At 38.7% G+C, this 22,322-nt stretch overlaps 1 protein-coding gene across 2 annotated transcripts in view; it reads right to left on the minus strand.

Annotated features, from left to right (window-relative positions):
* Positions 1-13,278: 13,278 nt before the first annotated feature.
* Positions 13,279-22,322, minus strand: part of SETD3 (SET domain containing 3, actin histidine methyltransferase) — a 53,495-nt gene continuing 44,451 nt past the window's right edge. For both annotated transcript variants that reach the window (XM_052693359.1, XM_052693360.1), the window contains exons 10-13: positions 18,900-19,066; positions 18,181-18,266; positions 16,399-16,559; positions 13,279-15,802 (exon numbers count right to left, since the gene is read on the minus strand). In XM_052693359.1, coding sequence (XP_052549319.1) covers positions 15,359-15,802; positions 16,399-16,559; positions 18,181-18,266; positions 18,900-19,066 — 858 coding nt within the window. In that variant the 3' untranslated portion in view covers positions 13,279-15,358. The remainder of the gene's footprint in view (positions 15,803-16,398; positions 16,560-18,180; positions 18,267-18,899; positions 19,067-22,322) is intronic.

Below are 22,322 nucleotides of genomic sequence, written 5' to 3' on the forward strand. Positions count from 1 at the left end.
AGTGTCACAAGAAGCTGTTACTAGCTGAGATCCACATGTGCACATCAAAACATGCATCACATGGATGTAAAAGCAGACGATTCTTCACATTTTTAAATCACCTTGGTTCTTTTTCTTGTGTTTGCATTATGTGTGGGACGCGTGTGATGGACACAGGTTATAGCATCAGTGACAGCACGTACACAAAAGGAGGGCTGGAAGAAAATGCAGGAGGGATTGAAACAAAATTTGCCTCAACAGCAGAGGAGATGAAAAGCGTGGAGGATCGGGATGGAGAGGGGTGGCAGGCCTCTGCCTCTGCTCCCTGATTTCATGGCTTGACAACACCACACTCAGAACAGATCCCTCTCATGTTTGACTTTAGGTCAAACCATGGTCTCTGAAGGCAAGGTCTCTGAATGCAAGCTTGGATACAGTGAGTCAGGCAGTTAGATATTCCACTGGGCTAATGCGAAATTGCATGTGGATGGGATGAGATGGACATGACTTCAATAGAGATGATCAGATCCTAACCCCACTTTTTGTGTCACTTCACAATCCATCAGAAAGCACTGGAAATGCATAGGTAAGAGAAGGTGGATAATAATACAAACTAAGCTATTTTCAGGAAAAAAATGAAAAGATTTGTTTAAAATTCATCCAAACGTTCTATAACACTGACAGAAAACAGGATTTCCAAATTCTGAGAGCCTTCCCATTCTCCTCTCCCTGCTGTCCACCCATTTCCCACCCACAGGGACTGGTTATGCAATGCAACTTCAGTCCTTCACTTCCAGAAGCAATTTAAGCTGATGCGCTCCTAAAGCCCTTCCACAAGTTCCTGGTGGTGGACATGATACCCCACAGCTCTGACACAGCTTGCAAAAGTCTCTGTGATGACACAAGCTTACTTCGCAAAGACATTCATTTTAGACTGCTTCCAGGACATACCTCTATCAGGAATTGCCTAGCCAGATAATTCATGTTCTTACTTAGGGAATGATGTACTTACTAACTGCTGAGCATGAACATATTTAACAAAACCTATAAACTCCAATGTTGTGCAGATCATGTCCTCTGTGAAAAGTAAAGGTACTTAGAGAGATAAGTTTTGATTCAAGCCATGGCCAAGAGAATTGGATACAGAGCTGAACTTCACAAATATTTCAAGTGGTTCTGCACTGTTGTTTTTCTACTGTTTTCTAAAATTATGTCTACATTTGAAAAGTGTGGAGTTTAGCATTATCTGTTCCAAAAAAATGTACTGGAGAATGTCCCTATTTTTATCTATGGTAGTAAAAATATTCTACAAGACATTAAACTTGACTATAAAGCTTCTTGTCAGAGCATGGCATGCAGTACACAAACATAGATTAAAAAAAAAAATTTTTAAATCCCCAAATCACCACCACCAACCAAGCAACCAACACTGGACTTACAGAAATAAGAAAGTCAATCAGAAGAAGAATTGAGGAAGAAATAATGACACTAGGCATTAAAAAATTAAGACTACTGTGATGCTTCTCTCTCACTTACCAGACCAACTGCTAAATGAGATCATGAAGACTAAGAACTACTTAACTCAAATGAACTCAAAGCCAGATTTCTAGAAATCAGAATACAGGTTCCACCTATGGACTACAGAACTAGTGTCATTGTTAATAATGGTTCAAATGGTGAGCAAGGAACTCAGTAGGACAGAAGCACTGAGACAAAGAGGACTACCAAAAAAATTTGAGGTTTGACCAGGTAAAATGATAATTAAAACTTCACTACCATTATAAACTACCATATATTCCAATGGCAGAATCTTCAAAGAGTGCTAAAAAATTAGTAGAACAAAGAGGTGACACCCCAAAATGATTCTCAATTTGGAGGAAACATCTTACAATGTGAGGCTTGCCTCATCAAAGGAAGAATCCTGGGAGGTAACTTTATCATTGCACGCAAGCCTATTCACAGAGGGAAATTTCTAGTGACTAGAGGGAGCTTTTGCATCCAGCAAAACAAAACACTACAGAAATAACCACCACGACTTGAAGTATTAGGCAAATAGTATTTTGAAAATGGGAGTGATCAAACATCGGAAAAGTTGCCAAGAATACCAACAAAATCACCATCTCTTCCTGTCTTTTCATCAACACTGGATACCTTTGGTTTTCCAAATGCACATTATTCATAAATACCAAGTAACTGAATGTAATTTAGTGGATTGTAACACCCAGGAGATAAGGGTCAGTGAACTAGTGGTCCCTTCCAGGGTATAAATCTAGTGTTGGAATTTTATTCCTAATGCATTCTAGAAAGAAGATAAAACCTTCTACCTTGTGCTTCAGGGCTTTTATCAATCTCTTTAAAGGATCAAGATAAGGATCTTCATGAAAGCCATTCTCCCACATCTGCAGGTTCCTGAGCTACTTGTCCTATATCTCCATTAAGCATCAGGAATATAGATGCCATTTTCTTGTGCTTCATCTGTCTTTTGTTGGAATCTTTCTGGCTACCTGGGCCACAAGAAGGAGCCAAAATGGCCTCCTAAACATATTCCCAGATGACAGCAACTTACTGGGCTGCATCCGTAAGGCCTCTCAGTCCCATAAAATTATCCAGGATTCACAGAGTTCAGCTTATTTCTGTAGGTGTTCTTCTGCAATCCAGGGTTAGCTAATGAACAGCTCAATTACAGCACTTGTGAGAGATGATTTACATTTTTTCATTAAAAATGTCACTGGAAGTCCAGTCCTCCCATGCTACAATATTGAAGCCACTGCCAACAGCATACACGGTTGATATTAATTAAAGTGGAAGATGACAGCACTTGGAAAATGAACACTCTTCTCTGCTCAGATAAATGACCTTTAACGAGTGCTTGTTCTTTAGTTGGACTAGGTCATTACTAGACATTACTGAGCATCTTCAATAAAACTGAATCTCTGACTCATCTTCAGTGTTAAGTTTAATCACTGAAAAGTGATAGTGACACTTCTGTGAATGGTCCACAGTGCTGTCCACCTCTGCCACTAGCCTACCCCACCACTGCAGACAGCTAGCAGTCTCTGAGAATCATTTTACACCGAGCAGCAGGAAAAAGGAGGTGGTGAGCTTCATTTTCTCCTTCCCAAGTATAGCCCTTCTTTTGCTGGGTAGAATCCAGAAAATGAAGAATTGAAGAAAAGTAAGCTTACAGCCTACGTCATCACAAAACACAGTCAAGTTCAAAATACAAGCAGACTGAGCTTTAAGTGGTGGCATTGCTGCACCTCGCCCCTTGGCAGGACCACCTCTTCATCATCTCTTTCAGCTGGAAAACAAAGCTGCAGTTGGTTGGGATCTGATGCCAAAGGCCTTGATACTATAGTTCATCTTATTTCTTCTTGGATACCTTACAATCTCAGCATGCTTTACTGGGACAAATCCATTCAGATGCTGCGCACTTACGTCAGTCGCATACGTGATCTCATGGAACTGAGGATAAAGCTGCGACCATGGCAGACACCATGCAGAGGAAAGGGCAACCACTATTCCAATACTTCTGGACAAGGTGTGGTGAGGGAAACAAAAATCTCCCACATAGCATCTTTGTTCAGAGAGGAGGGCTTCTCGTCAGAGTCCTCAGCAAGTGGGCACCAACAATCCTGCAACTTCATTCTTTCTGTGCGAGATGTTGTGTGGAGGTTCTGGGCATAGAGTGTGTTGAGAAATTATGCTACAGCTTAAGACTGGCAAAATACAGGGCCTGCTTAGGAAGCAATTTGAAATTATTGAGAGCAGCACTTCACATTTCCACCGCAGAGGCTTTACAGTTTCAAACCTTGATCACTTCCAATTGAGCCACTTACAAAAAATGTGCACTGCTGGAATATTTTAAATGACTGTGCGCAATGTGTACTGACTGAACATTAGGGGCTTCAATTAAATAACGGTTCAGAACATAATGAACTGAAAAATTTCACACTCTCTAAAGTGAGATAAGCATGAAGTGAAAGAAAGAGAATTAAGAAACAGTGCACTGACGGTGGCACCAGCCACTGGCTGTTGAGATGCAGTCAGAAAAGCAACGGAACAGCTTGTGAACCAGAACTGTTTTATTTTTCAGCTCATCAAAGGGCACAGGATATGGTCAGATCCTTTTATTATTATTATTTTTGGGAAAATGGTATTTTGGAAAAATGTTCTACTTGTGTTGAAAGCAGGGGTGCACCTGTCCTGGGAGCATGGCTTGGTTGTGTCTGAGGTTGGGCACTTGAAGAGGTACTTGTTCTCTGTTGTGAGCTGAACTGGTAATCTGGAGTCTGCGTCTGAGATTCTGACCTGAGATTCAGTTCTTAGGCCTACTAATGAAATGTCTAACCTGCTTGAACCAGAACAGAGTGAGTACAGTGTCTGAAACTCTGCCTAGAGTTCTGGAGAACGATGCAACAAGGACTGTTCCTTCTGTAGTCAGCAGCAATGAGTACTCAGCTGAGCTCTGTGATCTTTGCAATGTCACTTATTTGCTATTAGCTGCATTTATAGTGCAGCAGATGCTTTCTGGACTTTAAAAAAGTGTATCTTATCCAGAGGCACTCACTTGCCTTCCGTCTGAATATTCACCCAAGGTGGACTTCAAACAGGAGTTCCATCCAAACTCTTAAAGGCATGTGACCCTACTTCTCAGGTGTCTTTCACTTACAATTTGCCTCAAACATCACACACTCCTCTCCCTCCATTCATTTATCTTTGCTGCCTACTCTGGATGTTCTCTCTGCACATGGATGTAAGTAGAAAGAAGGATAGCAAAGGTAGAGACCATTGCTCCAGACTCTTTTGCTGTGCTTGACAAAGAAAAAAGGCACTCAGAATGCCAACACATTGTACTTCAGTAACCCTGACTGCAAATTGTGGTATTCTGCCTCTGTTCTGTGGCTGGTTTGTTAACCTGGGAGGTAGATGCCTTTACAGACTTCTCATGATCCCTAAAGCAAGTGTACTTGTTTTGAAATGGAGAAAATGATATCTTGTTCCACTAAGTACAGTATTTAAGCCCTTATAAGAAAGTGCACAGGTATCTTTAGATATACTGAAAATATGAAAGATGTTAAAAATAAGAAAAAACACACCTAAACATGTAGTAAAATTGACACATTTCAGATTCTTAGACTCCTAATAGGAGTAACATTTCTGTGTTCAAAGTCATGTTTTCAACTGATTCATTGCTACCGAGACAACCCAGTGGCACCTGCTCTATGTTTGTAGAGTTAGTAACTAGCAAGGTCTTACATCCAAAGTCAACTGATCAAAGCAGCCAGACTCTCTAGGAGTCCATGAAGGCTGAAGATGATGGACAGCTGTATCAAATTCTCCGGGCCTGGTATGCCACCAAAGTGCTCTAGTTTGATTTGTAACTAGACCAAGAAGTTCAGAAAGGTGAAAAGTATATGGGCCTCATTTACTGACTATTTCAAATGGTAGAGAGAAGAACTCAATTTGCCAGGAAGTGCTCATGAGGTTAGCAAGGATTGGATAAAAGACATAAGTCTGCATTTATTCCAGTTTACCTGACATAAACCCAACATGTGAAAAAAGTGAAGCAGACTACACAAGTCATTTATAACCATATGCAATAAGTTTTAATGATTAAGGAGTCCTATAAAAAACTGTAAGTATGCTCTGATCTTCAAAAAAAAGTTTGTCAACTAAAACAAAATAGAAGAGAAACTTATGCACACTTCCTCAAGCTCCGTATTGCCAAACTGATGAGACTGTTATCAAGGACTCAGTCTGACTGGTCTTATGAGGAATGCAGGAAATCCAGCTCAGACCACTGAACTTCCATTCTACCACGCATAGAAAAGGCATCAAAAGCAATGCAAAAACCTATTTCCTTAGACAACTGAGTAATTACCTGCCCTGGGATAAGTTTGTAACTCCCCCTCTCAATTTGAATCTGCTTGTAGTCCTTGGGCTGAGAGCTAATTATCTTCTTAATTTTGTATATTTATTTCCTTTAACAGCAATCTGAGGTAATAAGATCAATGTTTTGCCTTTGCAGACTCCTCCTGAGGAGTGGGCTTCTTGTTTTATGCTTCTTGTTTTATACTGTACAGTGTCAGTTCAAGGTTTCCTGCTTAAGCAATGACCCTTTGCCCTTCTATTTAGAGAAAAGGAAATGAGTCTGGGTCTGGACCCCAAAAAAACTGATATTTGCATCTCAATCCAAATTTGTTCTTCAAATTGCAACAAAATTCTTTCTTGACCATTTGCACCATTGGAAAACAAACAAACAAACAAACAAAAAACACCCTCTACTATTAAGATATGGACCACTGGGAACTTTGCTTCAGTGCTCCAAAAAATAGGTCAAAATGTATTAAAATCTTGTTACCTTGCACTCTTAAACAGAATCTCAAACCAAATTCAGAGGGCACTTTGTTGTTGTTTTAAATTTAAAAGGATAGCTTTGTAAACAGAGGCATGGGCTTCTGGTCACTTGGTTGACAATGGACTGCAGTAGGAGCTGTCTCCACATGGACTTTCTGTAGGCTAATAATGTGCAAATTTGCAAGGCAGGACTGCCACTAAAGCAGGGCACTAACTGAGTGGTGATTTTCATGAAATTCCATCATGTTGTGCAGTGAAAGCAGTCTCAGAGACTTCCATCATTTGAAGCAATGCAACAGATTCTTAAGTCACCCAAGGAACACCCAAGTCACGTGCAGGGGAATGAATGTGAAAGGATTGTGCAACTGCCCAAGTTTTGTTTCACTAGTAAATCAGCCTTGAAACGTCAAAATAGAGGTGCTTTGGCAGATCCAGTGTTTTCAGGACTTTTCTGCATAAGGAAGACACGCTGAAACTCACCCTCTCCTGCAGACAAGTGCAGTTTAGACCAACTCCTTGCCAGCAGAACATTTTGTGACAACATCAACCAGCTGTGTCTTTCCCTACAGTGCCTTCTACTATTTCCTGGATCTGTAGAATCATAGAATCATAGAATGGCTTGGGTTGGAAGGGACCTCAAGGATCATCAAGTTCCAACCCCCCAGTCACAGACAGGATTGCTAGCTGCTACATCAAGCACCAGACTAGGTTGCCAGAGTCCTATCCAGCCTGCTCTTAAACACCTCCAGGGATGGGGCATCCTCTCTGGGCAACGTGCTCCAGCATCTCACCTGTCTCTCACTAAAAAACTTCCCCCTTGACATCTAATCTAAATCTGTTCTCCTTTAGTTTAAAATCATTCCCCCTTGTCCTATCACTGTTTACATGTGTAAGAAGTTGATATCCCTCACATTTATGAACTCCTTTTAAATACTGGAAGGCCACAATGAAGTCTCCCCCCAGCCTTCTAATTTCCAGGCTGAACAAGCCCAGTTCCCTCAGCCTATCTTCATAGAAGATCATCTTATGTCACAATTGAACAAGCCTTTGAGGCTCACTCATACAGAAGCTCCATTTTGACTTTGCTGTCTATATTGATTCTCTAGGAAATAGGATGACCAGACTGCACCACCGTGTCCTCTTCAGTGTTTTGAGTGCTAATATTCTATTTGCATTTGCTGTCACCGAACCTAGAGAGAAAATAACAGTCAGGACAAGTGCATTTACAGTCACAAATGCTGCTCTGACATGGGGACTGGCTAAGCACTGTTGTTACAGCATTACTTTGTTCCCCTCACCCATGACTGTGGAGAAAATCAATACTTAATGATCTATTCCTAAGGATCAACTGCTGATTATAGCAAATATTTGTTACAAACAGGTAGCAGGCACATATTTTTCTAGAAATAGTCTCGTAGTTTGTTCATGGTACCATTTCTCATGATCCTGAAAGCATTTAACAAAAGCATCTCTTGTCACCAGAACCACAGATTCTGGCTCTGGCATCCTACTGCAGCCCCTTCTTCATGTCAGAAAACATCATAATGCTCCTTCATCTCAGAAAAGTACTGCAAAAATTCAGCTTTGTAAGAGCTGTGAGGCATTTGGAAATCACTGGGAGAAAACGTGCCATGAAAGTGAATGCCTTCACTGCATGGTGCAAACATACATTAAGCAATAAAATTCTGGTTCCCAAATAAACTTCCCTTGTTTTGATATTCAAGGAAATAAAAAAAACATATACACACTTCTCATTTCATCCTGACAAGATACAAAACCAGCCTATTTTTATATTGTTGCCCAATATGGACAATGAAAATAGCTGTCTTAATAAAGAGAAAGAAGAGGAAAATGCAAGATCTTGTGACGCAAAATGCCGAGGCTCACCTCAGGACTGCACACCATTCTGGGGCTGACCATCCACCTGCTGGCCCCCACTTCTTTAAAAAGTGCTTTTTAATCACAGAAGTAAAAGCTGAAGAAAAGATGAAAATGCTTTGCTAAGAGTAAGCTTAAAAACTACAATGGTGCTGTAAATATGCTTCTCATGGCAGGTGACGTTTGATCATTTGAAATATCTGGCTTTAGCTGAAAATCCTTCGAATCAAGTGGCTGTAAATCATCTGTCCCACACGTATTGCTACTAAACAGCGAGCATTTAGCACTATTAGCACGGGCTGATAACTGCTCTCAGCGGGAGAAGGGCAGAGTACCTAAAGCACGTCTGTGTCTATAGAGGCCACTGGGGACAGCACAAGTTTTTAAAGCAACAAGCAGACCTCTCACATGGAAAGTAAGCCACAGCAGTGTCAAAATGCATGAGAGTACTTTAAAATCATGAACCACACTTTTTTTTCCCTTTTTTTCCAGAGGGAAAACAATTTCTTCTAACGATGATATCAGAATACAAATGTGCAGTCACATTGGTACACGTGCTGGATACTGCACACCTCCACACTTTGTTTTTCTACAGACAGGCTGAGAATTGAGGAGAACACCATCTCCCCTTGAAAGGTTTGGGCAACAGGACTTCTTCAAGAAAAACTATGATAGAGGAATAGAAATAGACTGTTTTCAACACAGAGCTTCTTATTCTCTGAGAGATTTGCTGGCTGTATTAAACTGTTCAGCACCAACCCATGAAATCGCTGTGGGAGCACTCCAGAGGTGTTAGTCACTACCCTAAAAGCAGGTGAACGTGTATGGTAAAAGTAGGCTTCCAAAAATCACTCGGCACTGACCTAATCCTAACGATGCATTGATTGTATTAACTTACAAAATGACTGCTTTGATTCCTCAGTGGATGGTGCAATTTAAAATAAATAAATATGCTTTTTGATGGATACTTTGCAGAGGAGTCAGAAACTACAATGTGTGTCAGTACTGACATTCAAGTGATAGCTTGCTTAACAAAACAACAAACCGATGTGCCTTTTAAGAAGTGACGCCATGACACAGAACCAAGCATTTATCCCTGTCTAATCCTGCAGCTCTCTGAGATCCAGGTATTAGTGAAATGCAGTATAACAAGGCTTTGGTCAGCTGAAAACACCAACCCTGTTTTCTGACTCACTTTGCTGGTTTATGCCTTTCAGCTGTGGTTAGATGCTGCTTTACAGCTGTAGGAAACCTCATATGTATACATGAAAAAAACGTAAAGGGACAAATTATGTATTTGCATAATTGGAAGCTAAGGTAGCACAAGTTAACGGGGATGCTAATGGAAACATTTTAAACAGCTTGCTGTGATCTATACTTTTCCTATTCCGTTCTCCTGTAGTCTTAGGTTACTCCTTCTACTTCAAACACACAGTGGTTCTGGTCCTTTTGTTACTAGCCTTTTGATGGTATCTTGACAGCAGAACTACATCTTCCTTCTCATTTAATAACTATTTATCATTCTGTATCTGCCCATTTTCAAGAAGGAATAAAGTTAAGTGTTCCAGAAATTGGAAAAAATTGAAGCTTGACCTTTATTAAGTGGGTTAATTGTCACAATCTCAGCATGTATGAAATTAATGACCAAAAAGTGGAACTTCAGAGTTTCAGAAGACTAGGTTAATGTCCAAAAAAGTTTAAACTCTGACCTTCTTGACATATGCCAAAAGAAACAGCCACCCTAATAAATTACTACCTGTGTGCAATTATAATAAACCATTCCTAGCATCCAATCACTTGAATTAATTGCTGCAAGGCAGTAGGGCTCTCTTACAGATATTCAAGTTAATCTAAAAATTCCTTTGCAGTTCATATGAGGCTGTTTGTGAATGCTTGCTTCTGTACAGGGATTCAGTTTCAAAGCACGTTATTCCTACCTTTGGACCACAAATCTGTATATAACACATCTCCTTAGTGCTAAAATTAGGCCTTGGCTGAGTTGCCAGCAGTGGTGAATGTGGTGAACCAAGGAAGAATAAAGGAAAGGGAAATGAATTTGCCTGATACATGACACCTACATAGCTCCCAATTTTGTCTTACAGAGAAGAAACAGAGTCACTTTTTGTAAAAGTGACAACAAATTGCAGAATGATTGAGTCCAACAGTAACTACAAAAAGAAAGTTAAAAAAATACAAACTGCACACGTTAAACAACAGCACAACACAAAAGCTATGGACTCGTACAGGGGTAGGTTGGTGGGGACAGCCAAGATTTCTCCTCTGGCCAGTAGTGCCTTTACAGAACAGAAAGGTGATTCCAGCCTGGTGCAAAGCAGCAGAAAAAGCCCATAACACCTGCCTGCAAGTGCAACAGGGCATGTGCAGGGACCCAGCTACTGTCAGCTGGAGCACAAAGAAACCAGAACGGGATGGGATAGGCAACCCCACCTTGTCCCTGTTTGGAGGACAAATGAGCTGTGTTCAGGTCTTCAAGCTCACACATTTTTCAAGAGTGATATATGCTTAATATTAAAAAGAATGCTAAATGTTTAAGTTCAGTTATCTGAGTCTGCTGGTGTCCGGATCTGTGCATAAATAATGGCAATCAGCTGGGAAACAGGAGTGGGGATTCTATTCCCTGTTCTCATGCAGATTTTAAACAACTTTCTGAAGAAGCAGAGAAAAGTCTCTATGGGCTGTAGATGTATTCCACTGAAATTCAAGTTAAACTGCTTGAAGGCACCAGTTGTAATGGTCAGCAGTCCTTATTTTTCTGTCTGAGAGGAATGAGAAAATCATTGTTTGTCCAAAACTACAAAGTTCCAAAAAAAAAAAAAAAAAACAAACCCAAAACTGTATTTTGTGTGGGACAGACCTCAGCTCTTTGAAAAATAGAAACAAAAAAGAAATGAGTTCTAGCACAGTGAACACAAGGGTTGGCCTGGAACACTGAATACTCAGGTTCAAAGCTGTGCTCCATCACCTTCGTGCAACAAAAAAGTTCTACATGCAAAAATATGATATGAGTAGGACTAAGCTCTCCAAGTTCAGACACATCATTGTCCAGGTGACTGTCCTGAGCACAGCACTGCTGTGGATTTCAGTGTTGCTTCCTGTGGCTCTGAGCAATGCTCTCAGAAGGGACACACAAAGCCCCCCTGTAGCCCCAGCACTGAGCAGCTCTCCTGCAGCAACCAAGGGGCACAACCAATATATGCTGCTACACAAAACAACTTATTTGGTCGTACTTTAAAGCCTGTTACAGATAATCCAGGAGAATGAATACTAGAGCATTCATATTCAGCAGAGGGCTAAGGAGAAAAAAATAATAAAAAAAGAAAGTAAAGAAAATAGGTGCTTTGGTTTCTGTTTGGTGCCACGGGACAGGCAATATGGTATTTAGGAAAATGTGAGTGTTGTTGTGTTTTTCACTGAATGAATTCACCTTTATCACTAAAGCTGACGTTAGTGCCATTTACACTGACTTCATAGCTGCTATCCTTTCAGTTGTGAGATCAGCTGAACATTTCAGTGAATTGAGGGAGACAAAACCCAAAAGAGTCCATGTCCTTTTATGTTTTGCCTTTTCCTCCAAAGTACAACTGAGATTTTTATCTTATTTTGAACATAAATCTTGCACAATTTCCAAGCTGCAATTTTTCCTGCTGCACTTGCTAGGAAATAGATGTGGACACCAGAGAAATGCAAAAAACAGCGAGTGACCAATTTCCATGCTGTACTTGGTGCAGTAAGGCACCTGAAGAAGGAAGCAGATGGTAATTATGTGATAGACATGTCATCACATCTGAGTTCAACACGGATTAGAAGTCGTCTTGAGAAAAGAATTGGATGCTGCTTTGTCTGAGTGTTTGGTAGAGCAGTGTTTTGCCTAAACACTCCTGTTTGGCACAGAGCATGAGGAACACCAAAAACTCACTTTCAGTTCATAAAACCAGGAAAGAGCAGTGGATCTGGGGGAGCACCTTCAGTGCATCAGATTGAAATGCTTCAAATCGCATTGTTTTGTCATTCCTTCACATCCTTTTATAAGGTAACAACTGGCAGCCACGTGTATTCCATAGTTTCTAACTATACAAATTAGATAAAAGCAGAACCTTTCAGCATACCACTGATATTCCCAACTTTCATGGCTACGATGCTCATTCCTCTGTAAAGGCAAATCAGCTTCAGGAATACAGCTACCGATGAGCTGCACAGATCTTCTACACATATGGCCTTTAAACAGCATCCAGCCTCCATCCTACCTCCAGCCAAAAGGCTCGGCTCACACTCACGACAACACTCAGCCTGTGGTTGATTTTACATACTTTACATTTTTACAGAGCGGAGATTGCAGCTCTGTTTCATGACTTCAGCAACAGGGCTGGAAGCACGCAGCCCTGCAGTACAGCCAAAGAAGCTGCAGGTTGTTAGGGAAACGATTCATCAGTAGGTAGGTTCATGCAAAATTCAAAGGGTTTATTTTTTCCCCTCCCATTTTGTTTTTGGAGAACAGTCTGAGAAATCCAAGCGATGTCTTTCTTGCATGAGTACTTCACATAGACAGCTAAACAGAAGCAAGATTTGGCATTTAGCCTGAGATTAGTGTGAACAGCCTCTTAACCAAACATTATGAAGAAAGTTAACTTTAAAATGCTTTGAAAGGTCTGTTTTCATGACAGATGGTAATAAGGGCTCATCAGCGCCAATTTTTTTTTGTTTCCACCTCAGTTTTCAAAAGCTGAAGCTTTAGGTTAGTTCTGAGAAACCGCTACACGTGTAGAGGAGAAATGCAAATTACAAAATGAGATTACTCACTACTTTTATTGTGTGCAACATTTTGCTAAATGACACTAACATCTGAAGAGTAAGAATTTGGCTGTGTGCTTAATAGATCAGTTTCTGTTCACTCGAATCCCCCTTTTAATAGTCAGATAGTTCTCCTTCAACTTCCTTCACCTGTGCACTTGGACAGTCACTGCTCTTCCCATACCCCACGAGACACAGCAGTCAGCAGCAGGTACAGATTTTGATTGCATAATACACTCTCACTAGGGAAGATATTGTAGAACTATATTTTATTCAAGAAAACCCACACATCCTGTCCTGTGGTGACCACAGGCTTTGCTAAGCCATAGTTATTAGCAAACACTGGAACAAAATACAGTGTATCAGATTGAATCAAAGCATGTAAATTCCGGATTACAGTTATGATTTTCAGGAAAGCTAGATTCAGGATTTCATCATAATATCTACTACAGTGTTGTGCAATGTAGCTGGCAGAAACAGAAACGGAATATTGGTCCTAATAAGAAGTGATCAGTAACTACTTCGGTATGACATTTAAACTGTCAAGACACCAATTCATGACATTCTACCAAAGGCAGCATATAGTTACAAAAATACTGGTCCAGCATCTCGTTAGTGGTGAAGCAATACCCAAGGTGCAATGGCAACACGCCATTCTTAGTGAAGTATTTTTAAAAAACTATTAATTTTTTTTTCAATTTTCCCCACGCTGATACTAGCTGAACACCAAAACTGCTATGACAACCTGAAAGTCACTACTTATGTGCATTGCACCAAAAATTTATGCAAAAACACATTTTCCAAGTTGTAGTATGAAAGAAGCAAAATGTAATAAAACTATCTATATGCCAAAAGACACTTAACTGATCTTGGATGAACAGCTTGCAACATTTATTGAACTTTCAACTGCTGTCCAAGCTTCACTCTTTCCAATATCTTAATTTTAAGGAAAAATGGGTAAAAGACAAAGTCCTTAATATTGGGAGGAGCATTAAATCACTTTATATACCTCTCCACTCACTCACAGAATAAAAATGTTCCACCCTCTCCTCCTTCCAACAAACAGGTAATCTCAAAATCAGGCCCTGAAATTACCCTTGTCCTCATATTGCACTATGGGAGGATTGTATTGTTTTCAACTGCAAGTTAAAAAATCGTATGGCGGTGACCAAAATTGCTGGAGGCAGTAAACCTGGTTAACCTGTGGAGGTATCCAGAGAAACGTGCATCAGAAAGACACACTATAAATGGCAAAGTATACTGCAGACTAGGCTTTGGTTTGCACTTGGGCCAAAAAATACATTAGCCTGCCATTTCCTTCAAGAAAACTGTGTCAATGAGCATCTTCAGCAAAAGATGAAGTTGAATAGGATCAAGTAACCACATCACATTCAGTGTTACATCCAACAACAAAGAAATGAAGGAGTAGCAGACAGGAATATTAATCATATTTTCCTTTTAATAACGGTTTAGTCAAAAGTGGAGCTTTGAAAATCTCTAGCTAATTGTGAAAACCTGTAGAAGCTGGGAAGCAACCTCACTTGGAACAGTACATTTTAAAGCTGTGGCTTGGCCTATCTGCTTTCAAACTCTGCAGTAGCACTGCCAACGTTGTAAATAACAACAGGTACCACCTGGAAATAAAAAGTCTGCCTTTAAAAGTTGGTGAATGTAGTATTGTAGCAGCCTAACTCTGACTGAAGAAGAAAGATGGATATTTTCATACAGTAAACAAAGACAAAGTAAACTGAAATTTTCAGAGATCACTTTAAGTGTATACAATTTGGATTCTCATCAACATTTAGAACTACCGATCATAAGGTTGCCACCTTACCTTTTTCTGGACTGGCATACCTGATTTTAAACAGGTTTTCATCAAGTCTCCCAAGTTTCTGAACATCTTATCCAGTTTTCTGCTGTACTGCTCTCCCACCTTCATGCTGAATACCGAGTCAGTCCTGCCTTCTGCCTTTCTTGGCAGGAAGCAGAGCAAGCTTTTAATTTCGGTAGTCAGAGTGACAGAACAACAAAAGCACAGCAGATAGAAGAGCTTAATTCTTCCCCAGGAAGAAAATACATTTGGTTCAACAAAGGGCTGCAAAATCTTCCAAAGGCACCTCTATCCCCAGTTTTTGCCTGAAAGCAAGATGGCAATCTTAATTGAAAAGGGGTGCTAAACCTTTTTAATAACTTAAAAATTCATTTTTATATAAAGCAGCAAAAACATTTTTCTCTGCAGAAAGAGAAATGTTAACAAAGAAACACACCAACATAAATGCACTGTTCATAAACTTCAGCTAATTTAATTTCACAAGGAAGTCAAATTTTAGAACTATTCTTTAACCTCATCAGTACTTTCTGAAGAAGATTCTTTGGCATCTTCAGTCTCTCTGTTGCTTTCCTCTTTATTTAAATTTTCACTTTCTGATTTGGTCCCATTAAATAGAGAGTTTTCACCATTTACAAACCCATTTTCTGTGACTTCTGCATCCATAGCTTCATCAATCTTTAAGTCCCCTTGCTCTTCCACATTGTCTAGGTTTCTCAAGACAATAGGGAGTCTAGAGTCTGCCACAGTGTTCTCCAACAAGGCAATATTGCTCTCTTCATACTTAGGAAGCGGAGCTCCATCCGCCATTTGTTTGGTATAGTACTCTCGGCTCGCAGCAGCACTCTTTACTGCCTTCTCCAAGATCTCTTTTTCACCTAATCGCAGCTTGATAGCCATTGTCGCATGTGAAGTAAGGTCATGGGTCTCCAAGAAAGCCTTATCATCCTGGTAGAGAAGAACAAGCAAATTTTTGTTATCAACAGCCAACAATAGAAGAAATCCTTTAATTTTTCTCTCTTTGCTTTAGCAGTAAGTGACAGTGATCCAAATAGACATATAGGAATGAGGGAGCCTGCATAAAGTTCCAGTGAAATTCGTCGCATATCCATAAAGAAGCCAAAAATTTCTCCACATCGGTCAGCCTGCATAACAAACGAAGCCAGGAGACTTCACAAACATACAAAACATACACCCTCAATTAAAATATGCCTGCAGTAGTAGTATGTTTCTTTCCAGTTTGGAGAATACAACTAACAGACAACAAGTTGAAACGGGTACCCAATTTTACTTGCAGAGAAAAAGCAAGTAGCCTTTATTTGGCGAATCAAAGAAAAATTACATTAACAAAATTTTCTTTCTCGCAATCTTATTTGATTTTCCTTAGATAATGCAAATATCTTTCCACACTTTTAGAAGTGAAAAAGGAATTATGTACTACCATTCAGATGAAAGCCTGGAAGGAGAAGATGGGGACAAAATATCTCTTCTTACAATCATAATACTATTTCAGATGTTCAAGTTACATGTAATGATAATTTTACCTCTACCGTTGTTTTATAGGTTTTCAAAAGAAGGGATGCTCTGGCTTCTAGGAATGTCCACAGTTTAACTTCATTGTCCCAGCTAATGGGAAACTCAGAGTTCCCCAGCGTGAAGATTTTATCAATGGCATGCTCGCCTATCAAGTGTTCCTTCAGCTCTTCTGCAATAAGCATAAAACCAATCTGTTAAAAACAATCTTGTCATTCACTTTGTTAGCTGACAAACTGCAGAAAAGTTTATCTTCAAGAGTACAGCTTTGAGCAGCTAAGTAAAAAAATGCTTTCAAACCAGAATTATCAAATATGCTGATTAACTCCAGGATTCTTCTCAAAGAGGCAATAGAAAGCCTTGCGGTGAGAAGGAGGATCTTTTTCACTCTAAAGTAAGATCTGTTTATTTTCTCATACACAATGCAATTCTGACAGTGAGATAGGATGTTTTGTATCATAACCAATAAACTAAACTGAAAGGAACAATTCTTCAGAGTTTGGTGAACTTTATGATAATAAAAGGAACACGGCAGAGAAAATTGCAAACAATAACAGATCATTTTTTCTAATGTTTCAGAAATCTGTTTCAGCAGCAGAAACAACCTATGGTTGGTCAAAAGAAACACCCATCAAAAACCCCAAGAGTAGAAAATGCTTAATCAGCTCCTTGACATTATGTGAATTCTCTATCAATCTTTAATTATCAAATTTCACTCCTGCAAAGCAGCTTCCACAAACTTCAAGTAAAACGCACTGCAAACAGCAGAATGATGACTGACATCTACAATATAAATTGCTATGTACTTAAATTTCCACTTGTTTACAAGAGGATTACCAAAGTCAGTATCTTTCTCCTAATGGAATAACTCCTTGCATGTAGTTTCCCAATAAACTTATCAGTTTTATCAGGAAGTATTAAGGACACATGAGTAATCAAAGCACAGTCATATCTGAAAAGTGCAATTAAGATGTCCACTCATTGTATTTCCTTTCCCAAGGCAAAATTAACCCCCCTGCAAGATTCTTTACTTGGATTTCTTAAAAAGTTCTAAAAGATGGACAGCAGGATGCAGCAAAGCTGTGACATTAAAGAAGGCAAGCTTTTATAAAAGAAAACAAATAGAATACATGCAAAAAAAAAGTAACAGCACCAATATTCGTACTGATATTAAATCTGTATCATTTGTACAGCATATCTGACTGCAAGGCAATTCTCTTGCTGTCATCTAAGAGTTGTATCTATTTTCCCCATGAATCTCTCCAACATAAGAGGGACATAACAAAAATCACTAAGTACATAATTTGAATTTAGACTATAAATTGTCAAAATTCTTTAAACACTCAACTTTGAAACTTCTCTTCCACATTTTTCATACAATACGAAATATCCCAATTCTGCACGTAGTAAAGACTGATTTACTATGATTTTAAGAGTGTAGTAACACCCTAAGTCTTATATCATCTTGTTTTGTGAACCATTTTTAAAACTAGGAAGTAAAGGTCAAGCTCCAAAGCTCATTCACTCAACAACAGCCTGGGAGATGAAATATCAATTGGATCACCTCTTCAGGAGATCTGAAACTGTGCTACTACAATATTCTTTCAGACAACACTGCCAAAGTGTTGGGGTTTCTCACTGGCTCACAGTTGTGCTTATAACATCAACTCCAGCATATTCCTTTTTCTGACCTTCTATCTTCATGTTCTATATAAATGCCTACCACTGCATAATCAAAACAAACAAACAAAAAATCAAAACTGTAAACAAAAATTGAGATTGTTTTATCTTACCTTCATTCATACAAAACACTCGAAGGAAAGCCAGAAGCTGGGCAGAGATTGGAGGTTCAATGGAGTGCAAGGCAAAAACACTAGAACTAACAAAAGAAGCAATCAAACAAGAGAAAAGACAAGTTCTGTTGTTATGCCTTTGAACTTATTTAAAAAGACCTTAAAGAATATAATAAATGCAGCGTTACAAAAGTAACTTTAGTTTAAGCTGAAGAAAGTCTTTTCTAACCTGTATCTGAAAAGAACAATTATCTCTACAATTTTACACTTACAATGATTTTTATATGGTTTTCATAATAAATGCATGAAAATGCAATGTTTCATGTCTGCTGCTCCTAACAGTACCCTCTGGACTGAAAAGACTAAAGGAAAATGCTGTGGTTCACATACTGAGCATTGTAGTATGTCTGCAAGGGATAGGAAAGAAAGAAAAACCACAGATTACTTCAAATTAATCCTCTCTCTGTTTCTGTTCAAGTGGTTATTAAAGCAAAGACTTTTTTCCCTTATAGATGGTCCAAATTAGATGGTAATATAGCTCAGAGAACTTCTGTAAATATTATTATAACAACTTTAGTTTACTATACAAACACGAGAAATATTAGACACAAGAAAGCTGTCACAGAACAGTTTCATGTATGCATTAATGGACATTACATACATTAGAAATGTGGAGGGTTTTTTTTAGATAAAACAACACTGCATTGTGTTTTACTTACGTCGGGATACCAGCACGAGCTAAGACCTCTGCCTTCATAGCATACAGCCTGTCACTTTTACTCACGCCAAGCTTTATTTTCACTCTGTCATGTGAATTATTATCAAAGAAAAAACCACTGTGGATCACAAATTCAGCGTTTGACCGAGTGCCATAAAAAATGTAAATCTAGAAGGATGAAAAGAGAAGTGAAGGGACAGGAAAAAAAGCTTAAGATTAGCTCACAAATCTGACATAATTTGAAAGTTATTTCTTGGAAAAGTTACTATTCACAGTACAAGTTATACTTGGTCATATAAAGAAACATGCTTTGTTTGATGGCACTGATTCAAATGCTGTATATCACGATAAACTTCATAAAGTCTAGAGGCAGAAGAAAACATATACATGTAACTAAGAAACTGAAAGGAGAGAAAAGATTCTTATTCCATACTTCAAAAAAAAACTAACTGCTTTGTTTCTCACAATCTCATAAAACATTGGTATTTAGAAACAAGCTTTCAAAGATCCTACACTATCATGGGCCAAAGAACATTCTGAGATAAGGACAACTCATTAAAAATACTGATGTTTCTGGGGTCATTTTTTCTCCATATGCTCAACACAACAGAGTAATGGAAGGATCAACTTTGGCTGGTTTTAATGTTACCTAAAGACATGGGTATACCAAAGTAAATCATACAGAGATCAGTTCCATGTTAAGCCAATATTTCCTCTCGTGCTACACTCCAAACCTTTTATCTAAAGTAAATGCATCACTTCAATTCATACACAAAGATCTATTCCTAAATTTAACCTGCAAAAAAGTTTACCCAAAAGTGGATAAAAGAAAGGCAGTTCTGTGAAAAGCAGAACAAGCAAAGTCTCTTTTCTTACGGGTGCTTTTGTATCTCATTAATTCTGGTGCCCATAAAGGGCAACATTCAATTAAGTTTTCTTCTTGTTTGTTACCTGTAGTGGAACAGCGTCCAACTGAGATCTGTTTCCTATGCCCAGTAACTGAATTTCCTGAAATACTCACAGGTAGTTAATAATCTTTGATTGCCATCGCGCTGATAAATGTGGTTAAAATACATTTAAAACCTATTAGAGTAATCCACGGCATTACAAACTCACAAGCTGTATGAAGTCTATGGGACAGGAGGTCAGAGTAATAGTAATCTCCTGCATCAAAGGGATATTTTTCCATTTTCCTTGACAATGGAATTGTCAATCAAAAAATAAAGTTTCAGCAGTTACAGAACAACCTGTTTAATTTTAGGGCAGGGCAATGCCGTGGATATCTAAAAGTCTGCACCCCTGGCTAGCTGACAGAAAAAGGCATGATGTTCTCTTAACGGCTCAACAACACTGGCAATGCCATTTACCTTCTTAGTTTTCAGTTTTAGTTAGAAGTATTTGCCCTAAGCACTAAGTGCTCCAATGTTATATTTAATTACAGTAGACATTACACAATAAGGCAGGCGTATAAGGAATGAATGACCTGCCTATGAATGCAAGGGCTAAGTCAGGTCAGCAGCCCCCTCCTCCAGGAAGGCCCTTCCAAAAAGTGCTTAGGCAAACCATGGGAAAATGGAATGCCAGTGCAAATCTCCACTTGATTATAGGAAATGTTGCACAATCAGAAGAAACTCTGGCTCAATTAGTCCAGGAGTCCAGTTTGAAAACTACTGCATTATATCTCATATTAAACTGTCACAGTCATGCATACATTATACAGTGTTCTCTTACACAAGAAGGCAAATTAGGCCATATGAGAAGCTCCTGAATTTGAGGCCAGTGTTTGATAAGACTCTGTGGACTTCTGCCCCGCTCTGTAGCAGCAAAAGCAGGGACTGTGCTCTTTTCCTACTAAAACTGTAAGAAATAACATCTTCACACGATATTAAAAGACTAAACCATTACATAACTAAAACACATTAATGACACTGATAGCAGTTAAAGTTTGCACAGATTATAAAAAAATAAATAAATAAATAGCAAAGTGAAACCACTGAAATAAAATAAAAAAGAAAGAAAGCCTCTATAATTGAAATTGAGAGAGCAGCCAGAAAGCTATGCAACACATCTATTGCCAGCTGTGGAAAATTATAAATTGGATCACTTCTGGAAAAAACTGTGGACCCCTTTTAACTCATCATACTGGTATAGGAAAAACAGCATATATTTGACTACCATAACAAATTTTAAGATCAACACAAAAAAATATACAACCACTGTGAAACACAGCATAGCAATGAGGATAAATATACCTCTGGAAAGCCACACTTAAAAAAATTCATACATATCTTTGTTCAAAAAGAAGGTAACAATACACAAGGAAAATGAAAATCAAAAGACTATAAAGCATAAGACTAGCAAAGTAATACACTTAAAGGTAGTAACTCAGATATACTGAGTTAGAAAACATTTTAGAATGTTTTAAAGGAAAAAGGTCTCTCTTTTTTTTTTTGTCCATGCAGACTGCTATCGCACAAGCAGCAGGAAAAATGGAGTGCAGCAGCACTGAGTGTTTATACTGGCTGCTGACACAGCACAAGAACACTCCCATCAGGAATTTCCTACAGTCCCGAACCACCATCTTCAATGCATCTCTTGACAGACTTAGTTTGAACATTCATTTTTTGCTTCTTAGCAGTTCTGAACAGAATACTGGCATCTGAACTGTTCTGTGCATTTTACCAGACTCATTTTTGCTACTTTCTGTTTAAGGATGAAGATGTGTATACATGCAGGAATGTGAGTGGGAAAGGAAGGGAATATATCTTTAGGCTCCTTCTCATTCTCACTAAGCATGATAATGGAAACATGAGTAAAATGATTGACAAGTATACTGCCTTTAATCTTCTCTCAGAAACTAACAAGAAAAGTAAAACAACTACATATGCAGAGTCTACAACCTGCCAGTGCAGATAAAGTAAGGTTCCAAATCTAAAATATATTTATCTTTGGTGCTTTGAGTATGAGTCTTTTATTAATCTTTGCTAGAATACTGAAGTCAGTGTCTGTGCGCTCAGCAGTGAATAAATATTTCAAGCAGTTATCAAAAACATGAGGAATCAATGCCCTCTTAAAATTGGGGTTCACCAGGTAATGGAAAATCTTTTATTTTGCAAATCATGTACTTGATTAGCTCGGTAGTGTTTTCACACTGAATTAGCTAATGATACTAAAATTCAATTGTAGCAGGACTTAATCCCAACCACTCTTCTATTATAATTTTATGGGGAGTTTTCAAGTGTCATTTTTTGTGCAAATTTTAGTAGTAGATTAGCAAAACTGTTGCAGCTAATTAAAATCTCTGAAATCAGCATTCTACTGTACAAGCATCGGTACAGACTACCTTTATCAGAGCATCCTTCACTTTCCAGTACATTTCTGCACAAAACTTCATAGAAGAACTATTATGTAGACAACTGTTCAC

Source organism: Tympanuchus pallidicinctus, unplaced genomic scaffold, assembly GCF_026119805.1.
Source record: "Tympanuchus pallidicinctus isolate F22 unplaced genomic scaffold, pur_lepc_1.0 scaffold3, whole genome shotgun sequence".
Taxonomy (NCBI): Eukaryota; Metazoa; Chordata; class Aves; order Galliformes; family Phasianidae; genus Tympanuchus; species Tympanuchus pallidicinctus.